Source organism: Panulirus ornatus, chromosome 5, assembly GCF_036320965.1.
Source record: "Panulirus ornatus isolate Po-2019 chromosome 5, ASM3632096v1, whole genome shotgun sequence".
Lineage (NCBI taxonomy): Eukaryota > Metazoa > Arthropoda > Malacostraca > Decapoda > Palinuridae > Panulirus > Panulirus ornatus.
Window position 1 is genome coordinate 12,202,787 of NC_092228.1, and position 18,787 is coordinate 12,221,573.

The following is an 18,787-nucleotide window of genomic DNA, read 5'->3' on the forward strand; positions in this document are numbered from 1 at the left end:
TTACCCTTGCCGCTAGCAAGGGCCTATCCTGCATAGTGTTTCCAGAGACCCCTACCTAATGTTCCTACCAACTACTTCAACCTAATGTTCTTATGGTATTACTTAATGTTTCTACCTAATGCTCCTGCCTACTGCTTCTGTCTGTTGCTCCAACTATTTTGCCAATAGCAGGACTTGCATGGAGTGACCCCTGTAGGAAAATCCAGAGTTATGAAGAATGACTTGTGTGAGTTAAGTGTTTTCAGTTGTTATGTATGACAAGGAGAGATTGCATGTTTGTGGAGTACAACTTTACTTACTACTATATTGCTGGCTCATTACATAGTCATCGCTAACCCTCCAGATACCCAGGCAAGTAGTACCAGTAATACATCTCCTAGTTGGTGTCTGCCTACCAACTGCTACCTACAACAGTCACTTTGGTAAGAAGATGACCAGTAATTACAGAAATAGCCCTTTTATCATCCACTCGTGGAACACTTCATCGGGTGAGCATTGCGCTATGTCCCCAGATAATTTCTGATAGACCCTGTACTTCACCAATTAATATCAAGTTAACCATTTATTTGTGCATCCTGAAGCTGTGAGACACCTTTCAGGGAGGAATATCTCTCTGTGGAGTAAAAAACTCATAATTATTGGTTCAGCTGGGTTTTTTGTTCAAACATAGGAGATAAGGAAAGTGGCCTATAGACATTCAGAAACCTTTCATCAGAGGAAATCAGGAAAAGAAGTCTTTGGCATTCTTCATCCCCTTTTGTTAAACAGGACAGGGGCCTCTCGATATATGCTGTAGTTACATTCTTGAAAATGGTCGTGTGAATCAGATAATGTAACTAATGGAGGTTGGGGGATTTTGTTATTTGTAAGACAGTGTAAACCAATGAGAAACTATAGTATGCATGTACAAGAAATATAGAATACTGTAATACACATATTACACAGTGAATTTTAATAAGAAAATAACTAACTTTAGATCCTGGTGCAATCTTCTCTTCTCAGGCAATGTACATTTCTGAATGCATTCTTTTCCAAAATAATCCAGTCTCATCCATGTTAGAAAATTTTTTTAGGAGAATAACTTCCTTTCTTGATGATTTTTGGCAGCAACAATATCAACAGGAGCAGCCTAACCAGTCTAGATGTTGTGGCAATTGTAGCATTTCCTAAGATTCGTTAACCAAGTAGGATTTGTTTGAAATTTCTTCATAGCTCCTTCTTCTGCTGCCAAGTCATCATATGTACTCTGGACCTTTGCTTGTATCAGAAACATGCTAACAGGAACATTTCATGAGTTTGGTGTTTGATACATATGCTCAACATTTGTTCCATTCTCTCCTCAATCAAACTTAGGTCTTTTCTGCATTATTTCCAATAGTCCGTTAATAGATTCACTAAGTCCAAGTGCATGCTTGATACCAACTGTTCATTCACCTCTCATGTAATGTTTGAGCACTCCCATCTTAATCTCAATAGTAATGGTCTTATGCTTCTTAGCACCAGTAGTACCAAGAGAACTTAGAAGGTGCTTTGGTGGCATGATGTAAGGGGCAAAATACGTTTAGTATACAGTATATACAGTATACTGCAGTATAGAATACTGTAGCACTCCCTGACTATAAACTGTATTGCCTCCATGCATATGTGTGCTTCTCACACAGCACTGGCAGTGCCACACCACCATGCTGCCAGCCCAATGATGATTGCATTATTCCAAATTCAAACCCACATCAGATAGAAAAAGGTGTATATAGATCATGTGTTATATCAGAAATTACATAAATCAAGTACATGGGAATCAAGAGGTACCAATAACTTAATTTAGACATTGTAAATTTACTGCGTGTAACTTTAGGGACTCTTCCATCAGTAGAGATGGATTCAGGTGTGCCTCCAAATTTCCTCTGCTTTTGGGTTTAGCTATCTTATGTGGAAGTTTTTCCTCAAAACCCTCCTCCTTCATGTTTTTATGCTATCATGCTCACAAAACAGACTGCAGTGAAGAGAGATGTAGGTTTTGAAATTCGAAAAACTCCACAGCAGTGACCCCCTTACTGTCTTGCCTTTTCCTCTTTTTGGAAAACCTTTCTGTGTATCTACTAAGATTGCTTTTGTCTGATGTCTATATGTGAACTGTGTGAGCTGCTAATAGCTAGAACCAAGTGGGTCAACATAATGTCCTTTTTGTGGTCTTTGGTTAGCTAAAGGTTGGCCTAAAAAGAGTGGGCTTTCACTGCTACATTGGAGTGTTTAGCAAAGGATGAGGACGGCCAGTGCCTCCACCTCAGAATTATTGAAGTTTGGAAGATCCTAACCCTGATTATCCTCAATGTAGTGTCTCTCATGCTTATTAGACGCTGTCTTAGAGAGGAAAGGTTTTTCAGCTCTCAAAACCTATACATTTTTAGTTCTGCGGAAGGAGAATTTTCCAAAAATAATGTATAAAGGTAATGGATTTTAATGTTTAATGTTTAATGTATTGTTGACTGGTTGGTAAGGTTATTTAATGTATGTATGACTCATGGTGAGGTGCCTGAGGATTGGCGGAATGCGTGCATAGTGCCATTGTACAAAGGCAAAGAGGATAAGAGTGAGTGCTCAAATTACAGAGGTATAAGTTTGTTGAGTATTCCTGGTAAATTATATGGGAGGGTATTGATTGAGAGGGTGAAGGCATGTACAGAGCATCAGATTGGGGAAGAGCAGTGTGGTTTCAGAAGTGGTAGAGGATGTGTGGATCAGGTGTTTGCTTTGAAGAATGTATGTGAGAAATACTTAGAAAAGCAAATGGATTTGTATGTAGCATTTATGGATCTGGAGAAGGCATATGATAGAGTTGATAGAGATGCTCTGTGGAAGGTATTAAGAATATATGGTGTGGGAGGCAAGTTGTTAGAAGCAGTGAAAAGTTTTTATCGAGGATGTAAGGCATGTGTACGTGTAGGAAGAGAGGAAAGTGATTGGTTCTCAGTGAATGTAGGTTTGCGGCAGGGGTGTGTGATGACTCCATGGTTGTTTAATTTGTTTATGGATGGGGTTGTTAGGGAGGTGAATGCAAGAGTTTTGGAAAGAGGGGCAAGTATGAAGTCTGTTGGGGATGAGAGAGCTTGGGAATTGAGTCAGTTGTTGTTCGCTGATGATACAGCGCTGGTGGCTGATTCATGTGAGAAACTGCAGAAGCTGGTGACTGAGTTTGGTAAAGTGTGTGAAAGAAGAAAGTTAAGAGTAAATGTGAATAAGAGCAAGGTTATTAGGTACAGTAGGGTTGAGGGTCAAGTCAATTGGGAGGTAAGTTTGAATGGAGAAAAACTGGAGGAAGTAAAGTGTTTTAGATATCTGGGAGTGGATCTGGCAGCAGATGGAACCATGGAAGCAGAAGTGGATCATAGGGTGGAGGAGGGGGTGAAAATCCTGGGAGCCTTGAAGAATGTGTGGAAGTCGAGAACATTATCTCGGAAAGCAAAAATGGGTATGTTTGAGGGAATAGTGGTTCCAACAATGTTGTATGGTTGCGAGGCGTGGGCTATGGATAGAGTTGTGTGCAGGAGGATGGATGTGCTGGAAATGAGATGTTTGAGGACAATGTGTGGTGTGAGGTGGTTTGATCGAGTGAGTAACGTAAGGGTAAGAGAGATGTGTGGAAATAAAAAGATCATGGTTGAGAGAGCAGAAGAGGGTGTTTTGAAGTGGTTTGGGCACATGGAGAGAATGAGTGAGGAAAGATTGACCAAGAGGATATATGTGTCGGAGGTGGAGGGAACGAGGAGAAGAGGGAGACCAAATTGGAGGTGGAAAGATGGAGTGAAAAAGATTTTGTGTGATCGGGGCCTGAACATGCAGGAGGGTGAAAGGAGGGCAAGGAATAGAGTGAATTGGATCGATGTGGTATACTGGGGTTGATGTGCTGTCAGTGGATTGAATCAGGGCATGTGAAGCGTCTGGGGTAAACCATGGAAAGCTGTGTAGGTATGTATATTTGCGTGTGTGGACATGTATGTATATGTATGTGTATGGGGGTGGGTTGAGCCCTTTCTTTCGTCTGTTTCCTTGCGCTACCTCGCAAACGCGGGAGACAGCGACAAAGCAAAAAAAAAATATATATATATATATATATATTATCCCTGGGGATAGGGAAGAAAGAATACTTCTCACGTATTCCCTGAGTGTCGTAGAAGGCGACTAAAAGGGAGGGGAGCGGGGGGCTGGTAATCCTCCCCTCTCATTTTTAATTTTCCAAAAGAAGGAACAAAGAAGGGGGCCAAATGAGGATATTCCCTCAAAGGCTCAGTCCTCTGTTCTTAACGCTACCTCGCTAATGCGGGAAATGGTGAATAGTATGAAAAAAAAAAAATATATATATATATATATATATATATATATATATATATATATATATATATATATATATATATATATATATATATGTATGTATATATATATATATATATATATATATATATATATATATATATATATATATATATATATATATATATGTATGTATATATATATATATATATATATATATATATATATATATATATATATATATATTTTTTTTTATTATACTTTGTCGCTGTCTCCCGCGTTTGCAAGGTAGCGCAAGGAAACAGACGAAAGAAATGGCCCAACCCCCCCATACACATGTATATACATACGTCCACACACGCAAATATACATACCTACACAGCTTTCCATGGTTTACCCCAGATGCTTCACATGCCTTGATTCAATCCACTGACAGCACGTCAACCCCGGTATACCACATCGCTCCAATTCACTCTATTCCTTGCCCTCCTTTCACCCTCCTGCATGTTCAGGCCCAGATCACACAAAATCTTTTTCACTCCATCTTTCCACCTCCAATTTGGTCTCCCTCTTCTCCTTGTTCCCTCCACCTCCGACACATATATCCTCTTGGTCAATCTTTCCTCACTCATTCTCTCCATGTGCCCAAACCACTTCAAAACACCCTCTTCTGCTCTCTCAACCACGCTCTTTTTATTTCCACACATCTCTCTTACCCTTACGTTACTCACTCGATCAAACCACCTCACACCACACATTGTCCTCAAACATCTCATTTCCAGCACATCCATCCTCCTGCGCACAACTCTATCCATAGCCCACGCCTCGCAACCATACAACATTGTTGGAACCACTATTCCTTCAAACATACCCATTTTTGCTTTCCGAGATAATGTTCTCGACTTCCACACATTCTTCAAGGCCCCCAGAATTTTCGCCCCCTCCCCCACCCTATGATCCACTTCCGCTTCCATGGTTCCATCCGCTGCCAGATCCACTCCCAGATATCTAAAACACTTCACTTCCTCCAGTTTTTCTCCATTCAAACTCACCTCCCAATTGACTTGACCCTCAACCCTACTGTACCTAATAACCTTGCTCTTATTCACATTTACTCTTAACTTTCTTCTTCCACACACTTTACCAAACTCAGTCACCAGCTTCTGCAGTTTCTCACATGAATCAGCCACCAGCGCTGTATCATCAGCGAACAACAACTGACTCACTTCCCAAGCTCTCTCATCCCCAACAGACTTCATACTTGCCCCTCTTTCCAAAACTCTTGCATTTACCTCCCTAACAACCCCATCCATAAACAAATTAAACAACCATGGAGACATCACACACCCCTGCCGCAAACCTACATTCACTGAGAACCAATCACTTTCCTCTCTTCCTACACGTACACATGCCTTACATCCTCGATAAAAACTTTTCACTGCTTCTAACAACTTAACAACTTGCCTCCCACACCATATATTCTTAATACCTTCCACAGAGCATCTCTATCAACTCTATCATATGCCTTCTCCAGATCCATAAATGCTACATACAAATCCATTTGCTTTTCTAAGTATTTCTCACATACATTCTTCAAAGCAAACACCTGATCCACACATCCTCTACCACTTCTGAAACCACACTGCTCTTCCCCAACCTGATGCTCTGTACATGCCTTCACCCTCTCAATCAATACCCTCCCATATAATTTACCAGGAATACTCAACAAACTTATACCTCTGTAATTTGAGCACTCACTCTTATCCCCTTTGCCTTTGTACAATGGCACAATGCACGCATTCCGCCAATCCTCAGGCACCTCACCATGAGTCATACATACATTAAATATTTCTATATTATGATAGTTTTTTTTTTTTTCCAAAAGAAGGAACAGAGAAGGGGGCCAGGTGAGGATATTCCCTCAGAGGCCCAGTCCTCTGTTCTGAACGCTACCTTGCTAACACGGGAAATGGCGAATAGTTTGAAAGCAAGAAAGATTATGATAGTGGATCATATTGTTTACTCCACTGGAAACTTTAAGGTTACATTTGCAGCTTGGAACCTTATCAGCTAGAATTTGCAAACCTGCTTTAAAATGTGAAAATGCTTCTGACAGTTACCTTGTACTCTTATGTAGCAAGACTGTTCCTACACTGGCCCATGAGGATGAGAGTTGCAGCGTTATGATACCATTGTTGCTCTGTGTGCTGGATACCAATGATTTAAGCATATTGTGATATTTCATCATCATCTCTTGATTAGAATAGATTTTTCTTCTGGCTTGTGACTCCAGTAGATTTCCGTCTGATTGGCAATGAGCAGTGTTGCTTTGTATACCCTACCCTCTTTAATTATTTTCTGTATCACTTCAGGATAATTATTAACCACCTTTGTATCAGCACTGGTAGCTTCACCACACATTTTAAAACTACAAACTGTAACACATTTTAAATCTCTCAAACCAGCCTTTACTAACAAGAAAAGTTCCTGTTTCAAAGCTTTTATCAGTGTTATTCCTCAAATTCCAGTCTTTAACCTCTGATTGGTCATAGTGTTTATTGTAGGGAACATTGATTCTGGTCTTCAGCCTGGATCCTTAACAGTCTTTCCATGTTTGCCATTACATCACTTCAGTGGCAAGTCACCTTCATAGCACTCAAAGGTGTAGCAACTTGAAAAAATGGCTTCTATTTTGTCTTTATGGTCACATACTGCCCTCACTCTAGATATAGCAAGTCTTAATGCTTTTGAACTTTGGCTGTTTTTCACCTGCTTCAAACTGCCTTAATATCCATATTTTATATTTATGTAATTAATTTACAATCTTGTTTTGCACCTTAGTCATCACTGGCTCTTACATAATGCCCTTTTTCCAGTCATCATAAGTTACTGTTCCTGTAGTTATAATGCTGAAAAGGGTGAAAAACAGTCTCAAGCAAGATTCATGCAACACAGTGGTGGCACCTACAAGAAAATGAGATTGGTACCGGATGAAGACAAAACAAAGTGAAACGGTATGGAATGCATGCAAGGACAAATGACAGACCACTCAAAATGGAACACCATGTGTCATTCAGTTTTGGCTATATTCATAAGCTAGAGGTTCAAAATTCCATAATGATAAATTTCAGCCTTCCTAATAATGAGATGTTTTCCCCCAATTTGTTCATTACAGTGGATTTCCTTATAGTGAGGGATGGGTGTACTTGGGTTTTACGCAAACCCTGTGAGCATAATGTTTGTTGGTTTGTGAATTAACCCTGTGCTTTCTTAGTCCTTATTAACTAACTTTACCAGTTTATGCCAGACAGATATGGATAGCATTATATAAAGGAGTTCAAGCTTTAATTGTTGTTAACAGCATTGTTTTAGCTTTTCCTCTGAGTGTGGCAGTTATTTCAATTCTAGAAAGGAAGTGTTTTGCCATCCCTTCAGTTGATATTAGGTTCAAAACACTTGCATTAGTGAGCTGCTGGTTTGTTAATTGCATATTGGATATTTTGATGAGACATCTTTCTTTAAGTTTCTTTACACACAGAAATTAGAATTCTCTCTTGAGTCACTGCCCTGTGAGCTTTTAGAGCTAATTCTAAAAGATCCCTAAGGGCTAGAAATCTTTAACCCCTTCCCTCCTGGTGAGGTTCATGTCTCTCACCCCTTGCAAACCACTGTTTCAGTAGTTGCAGCCTACAGCTTGGTCTGGGTCCCACCCTGCCAGTGAACAACATCCAAATGGTGATGATGTGCCTTATTCCCCCATCTGACACATTGATCATGCTGGTTGACCCATAATTCATGTATCTCCCCTGATGATGTGATTACACACAAAAGTGCACTTAGGACTTACGTTCTTCATTTTTCTCATGGTTATCAGCCACACATGGAATAGCACCCCCCTCCCCCGCATATGTGCGCACGAGAGGTAGTGCTAGGAAAAGACAACAAAGGCCACATTTGTTCACACTCAGTCTCTAGCTGTCATGTTTAATGCACCGAAAATACAGCTCCTTTTCCACATCCAGGCCTTACAAAACTTTCCATGGTTTACCCCAGACGCTTTACATGCCCTGGTTCAACCCATTGACAGCACATCAACCCTAGTATACCACATCGTTCCAATTCACTCTATTCCTTGCACGCTTTTCACCCTCCTCTATGTTCAGGCCCCAATCGCTCAAAATCTTTTTCACTCCATCCTTCCAACTCCAATTTGATCTCCCACTTCTCACTTCCTCCACCTCTGACACATATATCCTCTTTCAATCTTTCCTCACTCATTCTCTCCATGTGACCAAACCATTTCAATACACCTTCTCCTGCTCTCTCAACCACACACTTTTTATTACCACACATCTCTCTTACCCTTTCACTACTTACTCGATCAAACCACCTCACACCTCATATTGTCCTCAAACATCTCATTTCCAGCACATCAACCTTCCTCCACATAACCCTATCTATAGCCCATGCCTTGCACCCATATAACATTGTTGGAACCACTATTCTTTCAAACATACCCATTTTTGCTCTCCAAGATAATGTTCTAACCTTCCACACGTTCTTCAATGCTCCCAGAACCTTCGCCCCCTTCCCCACCCTTTGACTCACTTCCACTTCTGTGGTTCCATCTGCTGCTAAGTCCACTCCCAGGTATCAAAAACACTTCACTCCCTCCAGTTTTTCTCCATTCAAACTTACCTCCCAATTAACTTGTCCCTCATCCCTACTAAACCTGATAACCTTGCTCTTATTTACATTGACTCTCAACTTTCTCCTTTCACACACTTTACCAAACTTAGTCACCAACTTCTGTAGTTTTTCACATGAAGCAGCCACTAGAGCTGTATCATCGGCAAACATCTGACTCACTTCCCATGCCCTCTCATCCACAACTGACTGCATACTTACCCCTCTCTCCAAAACTCTTGCATTTACCTCCCTAACACCTCATCCATAAACAAATTAAACAACCATGGGGACATTACACACCCATACTGCAAACTGACATTCACTGGGAACCAATCACTCTCCTCTCTTCCTGCAAGTACACATGCCTTACATCCTTGGTAAAAACTTTTCACTGCTTCTAGCAACTTATCTCGCACACCATGTACTCTAAAACCTTCCTCAAAGCATCTCTATCACCCTTATCATATACCTCTTTCAGATCCATTAATGCTACATGCAAATCCATCTGTTTTTCCAAGTATTTCTCACATAAATTCTTCAAAGCAAATACCTGATCCTTTCATCCTCTACCACTTCTGAAACCACACTGCGCTTCCCCAATCTGATGCTCTGTACATGCCTTCCCCCTCTCAATTAGTACCCTCCCATATAATTTCCCAGGAATACTCAACAGACTTATGCCTCTGCAGTTTGAACACTCACCTTTATCCCCTTTGCCTTTGTATAATGGCACCATGCATGCATTCCACCAATCCTCAAGCACTTCGCCATGACCCATACATACATTGAATATGCTTACCAACCAAGCAACAACACAGTCACCCCTTTTTTAATAAATTCTACTGCTGTGCCATCCAGAATTGCTGCCTTGCCAGGTTTCATCTTCCACAAAGCTTTCACTATCTCTTCTCTCTTTACCAAACCATTCTCCGTGACCCTCTAACTTCGCACACCACCTCGACCAAAACGCCATATATCTGCCACTCTGTCATCAAACATATTTATTCATTGTATTTGATTGCTTTGAACATAATGAGCTCTTTTGTGCTTGCACATTCTGCAAAAGCTGTTAGTTATTATGTATGGTTTTGTGTAATCTGTATTAACATCTGAGTTTGTGGATTTGCCCTAAGTTTACTATTTTACCCAGAATTTTCATGGCTTTTAAAAGTTTGGTGTTTTTTGTAACTCATTGATATCATGCATTAATACTGACTGTAGATGACTTACTGATATGTTTAACCACATATATTTGTACTGGTAGAAAAAATAGTTTGATTGTCAGGTAATTACTGTATTTTCTCAAATTAGTATTGGACAGTGAATATAAAGAATTACAAAAAAAGAGGTACACAAGCTTAGTTTAGGTAAAGAGGCCCAATTGATTGCTGGAAGGGTGATCCCTGGAATGCTCATGTAGCCAGCATTGTAGCATAGTTATTGTGAGAGAAATAAGAATGGATGGAAATATCATTTGGAAAGTACTAGAAGCACCAGTACTATCCCATTCACTGCATCTTTCTCATATATGAGACTTTTTTCCCCAAATATGGCCAAGCTCTTTAGAAAATTTTATGTGTAATTTTTTGTGGGTAAGAATATATAGTGTTTGCAAAAAACATTGTATGCCTCCCCATGCAATTTCAAAGGCGATGTTACACTTACTTTTGATTGTTTTGCCATCCTTCCTTTGGCCTTTTGGCCTCAGTTACCATCTGCAGACATCTGGCAAGGTTTCTGAGGTATTTTAGGTCCATATTTTGGGTCCATAGGGTCTTGGTCTTCTGAATTAGGCGAGGCACTGATGAAGCTATGCAGGAAGCAGCCACCTGATTGTGCATTTTGAGTACCCAGTGTGCCTAGAAATCTCACTTGTGCCCACATTTTCTTGCTTCTAGGCTTAGAAATGCTCTGCCTCGGAAAGGCAAGAGCCAAGCATCTTGAAGCACAGGTGTAAGGAATACAGTGCCCAGAAGCGTAATTCTTAGAATGAAGTGACAGCCTGGAAGAGTAAAGACAGAGCATCATCCCCTCAAGATAGTTTGAGGGGCTCTGAGGCAAGTTTCCAGTGTTCACATCATGATAAACATTAGTCTCAGAGACCAGATGTACAATGATTTTACCCAGATAGCATCATATGTGTATATTCACAATAAACCTTAGCTGTGTATCACATTTTAGAATATATTGGGGTGGACAATGTTTTTTGTTGACACTGTATTAACTGGTATGCCACATTGTTATTATATCTATGTTATTTTTCCCTTTGTATGGCTCAGTACTGCTGAAATGGCGAAGAGAGGTGTACAGCAACTTCGTGATGTCAGGGCAACAACTCACACTGTATTATCTGGATTTATTGGATATCACTGACTAAGATAGGTTAAAGGGGAGCAGTGCTGAAAATGGATAAACTGATATGTACAGTCTGATGGGCAGAAAACCATGAAACAGGAAAAAAGTGATTCAAGTCGGGCCAAGCACTGTGCATGGGGGTGTATGGAGACTACAGTGCCATACTTTCTATGGACTCGACACTCTCACCCATGACCACAAGTTGAACTGATCATAAACCAACTGCTGCTTCTCAATATCTTCAGTAAATGCAACAAGCAAACAAGACTCCCAACCATCAACTCCACAAGCTTACCTCACCAGACACCAACTGCTCACTAGCACAAGGCCCAACTGGAGCATACTATATGAACTATCACCTGTCCATTTGCCTATCCTCTTATCACTCCATCTGACCCATTCCACCCACATAAACACCACAGACACAGACTACCAAAAAGTAGACTGACCAATCCCTTCACAACACCCTGAAACTAAGTAGCAAAAACAAACTGGCAGCACTACATTACCCAGAAGTCTTCAGTCACTGTTTTAACCCCAAAGAGATGTGAATCCAACCCACTTTCCAGTCATTTATTGGTAATCACTTCCATTCAGTGAAACACTAACTATTCTAGGCATCATGTACAACATGCACAGGATGCTCACTCCCTGCACCAATAAAATTGACACAAAAGTAGCAAACAAACTAATTGCCTTCTAAACATGATCTGGCAGCAGCTCTGAACAAGGAAAAGAATCTGTCAGTATCCTCTACAAACAGTTAGTTTACACCACTCTAGAGTACCCCATACCTACCTTTTTTCTTGACCTCACAAAAGCAAATTTAAGAAAGCTTCACACCACATATAATAATGCACCCAGAACAGTCGTAACCACAAGCACTAACGCTGACACAATGAAATAAAGATTCCCCCTAATAAATTCCACCTCAATATTTTTGCAATCAGTTCTGTGAATCAACATTTAACCCCTTTCATCCAAATCACTCCATAACCAACCTCAAACCTCCAAGAAGAACTAGAAAACTTATACCTGCCTCACACTTCAATGATCTCTATTCAAATTCCCCTTGCCCCAAACAAATATAACATTGAAAAAACACATATACATTGAAATAACCCAACAACCACCATGCATCTGCCTTCCCAATTCAGTCTAAACCCCAACACACTAAGACAGACATGAGTCGTACTTTCCCTTCTCTGCCAAAGATATCAACCATCCCTATGACACCATTTCAACATATCCCAAGATCCTTCATGCCTACAGTGCAACTACCATAAGGAAGTCACTGAGCACTTAATACTTATTTGCAAGCACTGTCTGTGCATAGACACACACACACAACATCACTATTCTGTGTGATCTATGGTCTTAACTGTTGGACATTACTGGCCTTCTGAGCACTGAAGGAGCCTCAGGGACTCCTGAGATATGAACTAAGTAAATGTGGACTTACGTCCTGCTTTGGGAGTTCCATCTGTCTTTATGATGTTCTTGCAACACTTAGAAAGTTAGCTACATCCATTTTGCTCAGCTCACTTCCTCCTCAGGCACCAAACTGTAAAAGTATTTTTCACTCCAACCTTTCCAAATCCTTGGTTTTCCCCTTTTCTTTGTTCCATCCTTTTCTGAAATGTATACCCTCTTAGTCATCCTCTCCATATGTTGAAAGCATTTATGCACACTCTCTTCAGCTCTCTCATGCATACTTCTCATACTATTACATCTCTCTTACCCTATCATTCCCTATTCAATTAGCCCACCCCACACCACATATTGTTGTGAAAAATTTCATTTACAACACATTCACCCTCTTCTTTACATTTTTGTGTAAGGTCCGCTCTTTGCAGCCATATATTACCTACAGAACTACCATACCATTACAACAATCCCATCTTTGCCCTCAAAGACAGTACTTAACTCCTCCATACATTCCTCAAAGTGCCTATGAACTTTGTACCATCACCCACCCTGTGCCTCATTTCAGCTCCCATAGTTGCATTTTTGCCATGCCCACTCAGGTATCTGAAATATTGAACTTCCTCTAAATTCTCTCTATTCAAACTCGCATTCAAATTAACATGTCTCTCTTTACTGTTAAACTGTAAACCTTACTTCAAGTTACATATACTCTACAATTTCATACAGTCTCCCAAACTCAGACTCCAGCATCTGCTTGAATCTGCCACCAGCACTGTGTCATCAGCAAACAACAACTGACTTACCACTGGTATCCTCATCCCCAACAGATTGTATATCTGCTCCTCTCTCCAAGACCTTTGCATTCATCTCCCTGGCAACGAATGGAACCATGGAAGCAGAAGTGAGTCATAGGATGGGGCAGGGGGCAAAGGGTGTGGGAGCGCTTAAGAATGTTAGGAAAGAGAACATTATCTGGGAGGGCAAAAATAGGTATGTTTGAAGGAATAGTAGTCCCAACAATATTACATGGATGCAAGGCATGGGCTATGAATAAGGCTGTGCAGAGGAGGGCAGATGTATTGGAAATGAAGTGTTTGAGGACAATGTATGGTGTAAGGTGATTTGAATAAAAAGGCAGGAGAGATGCATGGTAATAAAAAAGACTGTGGATGAGAGAGTAGAAGAGGTTGTGCTGAAATGACGTGGCCATATGGAGAGAATGAATGATGAAAGGTTGACGAACAGGATATATGTGTCAGAAGTGGAGGAAACAAAGAGAACGAGGAGACCAAATTGGAGATGGATGGATGGAGTGTAAAAGATTTCGAGCAACTGGGGCCTGAACATGTTGGAGGATGAAAGGTTTTACACAGAATAGTGTGATTTAAGAAAGTGTATACTAGGGTCGACTTGCTGTTACTGGACTGAACCAGGGCATGTGAAGCGTCAGGGGTGAACCACGGAAAGGTCCGTGGGGCCTGGTTGTGGATAGGTAGCTGTGGTTTTGATGCATTGCACATGGCAGCTTGAGAAGGAATGTGAGCTGATGTAGCCTTTCCTGGTGCATTCCTTGCACTAACGCAGAAAATGGTGATCAAGTATGAAAAAGAAAAATATTATATACTTGTACACTTTCACATGTTAGTGCTAGGAAAAGATGAGGAAAGGTCTCATACACTCACTTCCATTTCTTAGCTGTCTTATTTAATTATCTGAAAACACAGCTCAGTATCCACAATTAAGCCCCACAGATCTTTCCATGGTTTGCGTCAGCTGATTCACATGCCCTGATTCAGTCCATTGACAGCATATCACCCCCCTGTATACCACATCACTCCAATGCACTCTATCCTTTACACACCTTTCTGCCTTTTGCATGTTCAGGCCCCCGTCACTCATAATCTTTTTCACTCCATCCTCCCATCTACAGTTTGGTGCCCCCCTACCTCTCATTGTCCTCTCCACTTCCAACACATATATCCTCTATGTCTACTTTTCCTCTCTCATTCTCCATGGCTTTCTCATTTACTGTCTAATTATTATTATTATACCTCTCTCTTACCCTTTATTACATACTCAGTCAAATCACTCGTGCCACAAATTGTCCTTGCATCCATACATTGTTGGGAGTACTGTGCGTTCAAACCTACCCATTTTTGCTCTCCTGTAGCTGCCTGTCTCTACACACATTCCTCGTTGCTTGTTGCCTTCCTATGGACATTCAATGCTAGCTCTCTGTGCTTCTTTATGTATGGTGACCAAACTTGAGAAACATATTGTAGTTTTGGCCTTTTTTAGGATATGAATATCTTGCCTAGATATTTTCTTACAAATGAACTTGAAAACTATTATGATATTTGCCAACAGGTAGTTTGTCTCCTTAACTATTATCCTTATAGCCAGGAGGGTAGGAACAATGTTAACTCACAGACCTCCTCACAAACAGAATCCTGAAGCTTATTTCCTGTTAGATGATGATCATATTGAGTCCTTCTTTCATTTTACCCCTCCCATATTACTTTACATTTGGGTGATGCAACACAGCATTGACAAACTAACCACATGTTCCCATGAAATTGCCAAATTGCCCCTCCAGGGGTCATGGCCCGCAGATTGGGAACTTCATGTTTTGACTTTATGAATCTACCTTTGCAGCTTTGGGGATTCCTCTGTCAGGAGAGAGATTCTAATACACTTCCAGACCACCATCAAAAGTATTTAATTTCTCCTTTGGTTTAGTCTTATTATTTTTAAGTTTTTTTTTTCTAGACCCTCCTTTTTGTATGTGGGTACGCTCTTATTTTTGTAGGACAAATCGTAAACGAGAAGATTTAGGTTTTTTCTTCAAGGTGATTTCTTGTGAGCAATCCCCCCCCCCCTCCTCCTCCTCCTCCTCCTCTCTCTCTCTCTCTCTCTCTCTCTCTCTCTCTCTCTCTCTCTCTCTCTCTCTCTCTCTCTCTCTCTCTCTCCCCTGTGACTGCTTTTAGGTTGATGCTTGTGAAATGTGAATTTTGGACTGTTAGGCGGCTGGGAGGAGGAAGTCAGTGGCATTCATCTGTATGGACGTAGGTTGGCAGAAAACGAGTGAGCTGCCACTACCATGGTTGAATTGCTAGCAAAGGACAAGGAAGACCAACCCTTCTTCACTAGAAACACTGAGGATTGGAAGGCCCTAATTTTAACTTTCTTAGAGAATGTCCCATAGAATCTTTTATGCTTGTGGGACACTGTCTTGGAGAGAAAAGTTTTTCAGTTTTCAAAACCTACATTTTTCTTTAGCCTGACTTCTTCTGCAACCTACAGTTAATCACTCTACTCAGGTTTTAGACTTTTGCTTTATAGTTAGTACAGCTGCTACATTAAAGACCATTGTTCGTTAATAAATATTGACTTTTTAGGTATCTTGTGTTTACCATTCTTTTGTTCTGAACCCCATATCTTAGGATAGATCTCTTTTGATATCAGAGTTTGTATTCTTTTATTTTAGTCTCTTTTGACTTCAGTATTTTTGTTCTTTTTTATTTTAGGAACTGGAGGAATTCTGCTTCCGCTTTGCACTCAATCATATGACGGAAGTTGCACAAACAGAGGCATTTATGGCTCTGGATGAATTAACTGTAAAGAACTTCATCCAGCGAGCAGCACAACATGGGGCATTTAAATACTGATATTCTAGCTACTTGTTGATGAGAATCTCACAACAGCAGCAGCCAAGGCATGGTCACCACTCCTAATATTATGCAAGGTTAAGGTGCAGCTTCTGTTGCAACAAGGGTCAGGAATGTAATGGATAATGATAATGATGATGGAGAGGATGATCATGATAGTTATTTGGGACGGATGACGACAAATCATTGATGAAGTACAATTGCCAAGGTATGTGATTAGTTTAAGGACTGAAAACTAGCTGGGACATAGAATCTTTTAATCAAAGTAGATTCTAAAGTGATGTTGGATATTTGTTTGAAATATTCATTTTATACCAGTTTTATATTTATTGAAGAGCTGTTTTTTTTTGTGGTTGTGAAGAACATTGAATTCACCTTTTGGATACAGAAAGTGTGGTACACCATTGTCTTTTATATGGAAAGTTTATAAGTTTTAAACATTTCTAAACTTATGTGAAAAAGCAGTAGTTTATCTAGAAAAGACAAGATGCACACCAATATTTTGTCCAGTTTCATAGCTTGTAAGTTTGTCACAGCTCTTTTCATGAAATTTTATGAATATTTATTTTCATCTTTTGATTATTAATGCTAATTTAAAGATGTTAATGAATTGCAAAATTCTAAACTGTATCACATACTAATTTGAGTTAGAGATGATTATAGTTCCAGTGTGTGAGTTATTGGATTGGTAATGTATTTTTTTAAAATCTGTGCTGCTTCATAAGAACAAACTTTAAATAGTAATAGAATATATCATTAACAAAGGATGATTTATCCTCCAAAAGGCTGACTGCATCCTACTTTCTGTATCCACTATTTTAGATAGTAATTCTTACCGCAGATGTGGCTTACCCATTTGTATTTCCATTTCATGAATTATTTTCATGTATACCCTAGCTGATTTTTATACTGACAATTGAAGTAATTCTTTTGAATAGTAACAAAAAATGTACTTGTTAGCTGAGTAAGGAAATACTGTAGATTGGTGGTGGGTTGTACGTTAGGTAGACAGTCTAAAAAGGGGTGTGTTTAAGAATTATATGTAATTTATCTCTATGTGTTATTGATTATCTTTAGCTGAATGGGCAATGGCCATATCTGATTTCAGATACTCTTATCTTTGAAAGAATCATCAATTTTTTGCTTTTTAAGATGACAATTTTCATGGGGTCTTTTGGGCTGAAAGGTAAGGTATATGTATATTTTAAGAGGAGAAATACCATGATTAGCATTGCATTTGATGAGCTTCATTTTTGAGCTGCTTATCTTCTCCTGCCTTAGCAAGGCAGCATATGGATGAAAATTATAACTTGATTTGCATTTACAATGGGTATATGTGAATATGTATTTGCATGTATGTATATGTACTTAAATGCAGTCACACTTGTGCTTGTCAAAACACAAATAAAAAAGAATTAGTGTGAATATATAGAGTATATTGAAAGTGAAAATAATATTTTCTTAAGGGTGAAGTAGATCAAAAGAATTATGGAATATCCATGGAAACTTTCCAAAGCCGTAATTTGAACTCAAATGGAGAAGAGAAATATAGCTGAAAACCGAGGATTCAAGGTTGGAAGTGCAAGAAGAATTAAGTCGTCGAAAAAGGCATAGGGGCAAGCAGTAATGAATATGGAGTAGGCAGTTACCCTCCACAAGCATAAAGAGTATGATTTTTAGGTTATATTATTTATTTATTTTGCTTTGTCGCTGTCTCCCGCATTTGCGAGGTAGCGCAAGGAAACAAGAAAGAAATGGCCCAACCCACCCCCATACACATGTATATACACACACGTCCACACACGCAAATATACATACCTATACATCTCAATGTACACATATATATACACACACAGACACATACATATATACCCATGCACACAATTCATACTGTCTGCCTTTATTCTTCCCATCGCCACCTCGCCACACATGGAATACCATCCCCTCCCCCCTCATGTGTGCGAGGTAGCGCTAGGAAAAGACAACAAAGGCCCCATTCGTTTACACTCTTCAGTCTTCAGCTGTCATGCAATAATGCCCAAAACCACAGCTCCCTTTCCACATCCAGGCCCCACACAACCTTCCATGGTTTACTCCAGATGCTTCACATGCCCTGATTCAATCCACTGACAGGACGTCAACCCCAGTATACCACATCGATCCAATTTACTCTATTCCTTGCCCGCCTTTCACCCTCCTGCATGTTCAGGCCCCGATCACTCAAAATCTTTTTCACTCCATCTTTCCACCTCCAATTTGGTCTCCCACTTCTCCTCGTTCCCTCCACCTCCGACACATATATCCTCTTGGTCATTCTTTCCTCACTCATTCTCTCCATG

At 40.0% G+C, this 18,787-nt stretch overlaps 1 protein-coding gene across 4 annotated transcripts in view; it reads left to right on the forward strand.

Moving 5' to 3' along the window:
• Positions 1 to 18,787, forward strand: part of LOC139748567 (RCC1 and BTB domain-containing protein 1-like) — a 93,762-nt gene that overhangs the window by 53,556 nt on the left and 21,419 nt on the right. The window contains exons 11-12 of one of the 4 annotated variants that reach the window (XM_071661607.1): positions 13,608 to 13,681; positions 16,308 to 17,982. In XM_071661607.1, coding sequence (XP_071517708.1) covers positions 13,608 to 13,681; positions 16,308 to 16,350 — 117 coding nt within the window. In that variant the 3' untranslated portion in view covers positions 16,351 to 17,982. Of the gene's footprint in view, positions 1 to 7,184; positions 7,209 to 13,607; positions 13,682 to 16,307; positions 17,983 to 18,787 lie in introns of those variants that run through there. The other 3 variants (XR_011712771.1, XM_071661606.1, XM_071661609.1) reach the window with 3 other exon arrangements.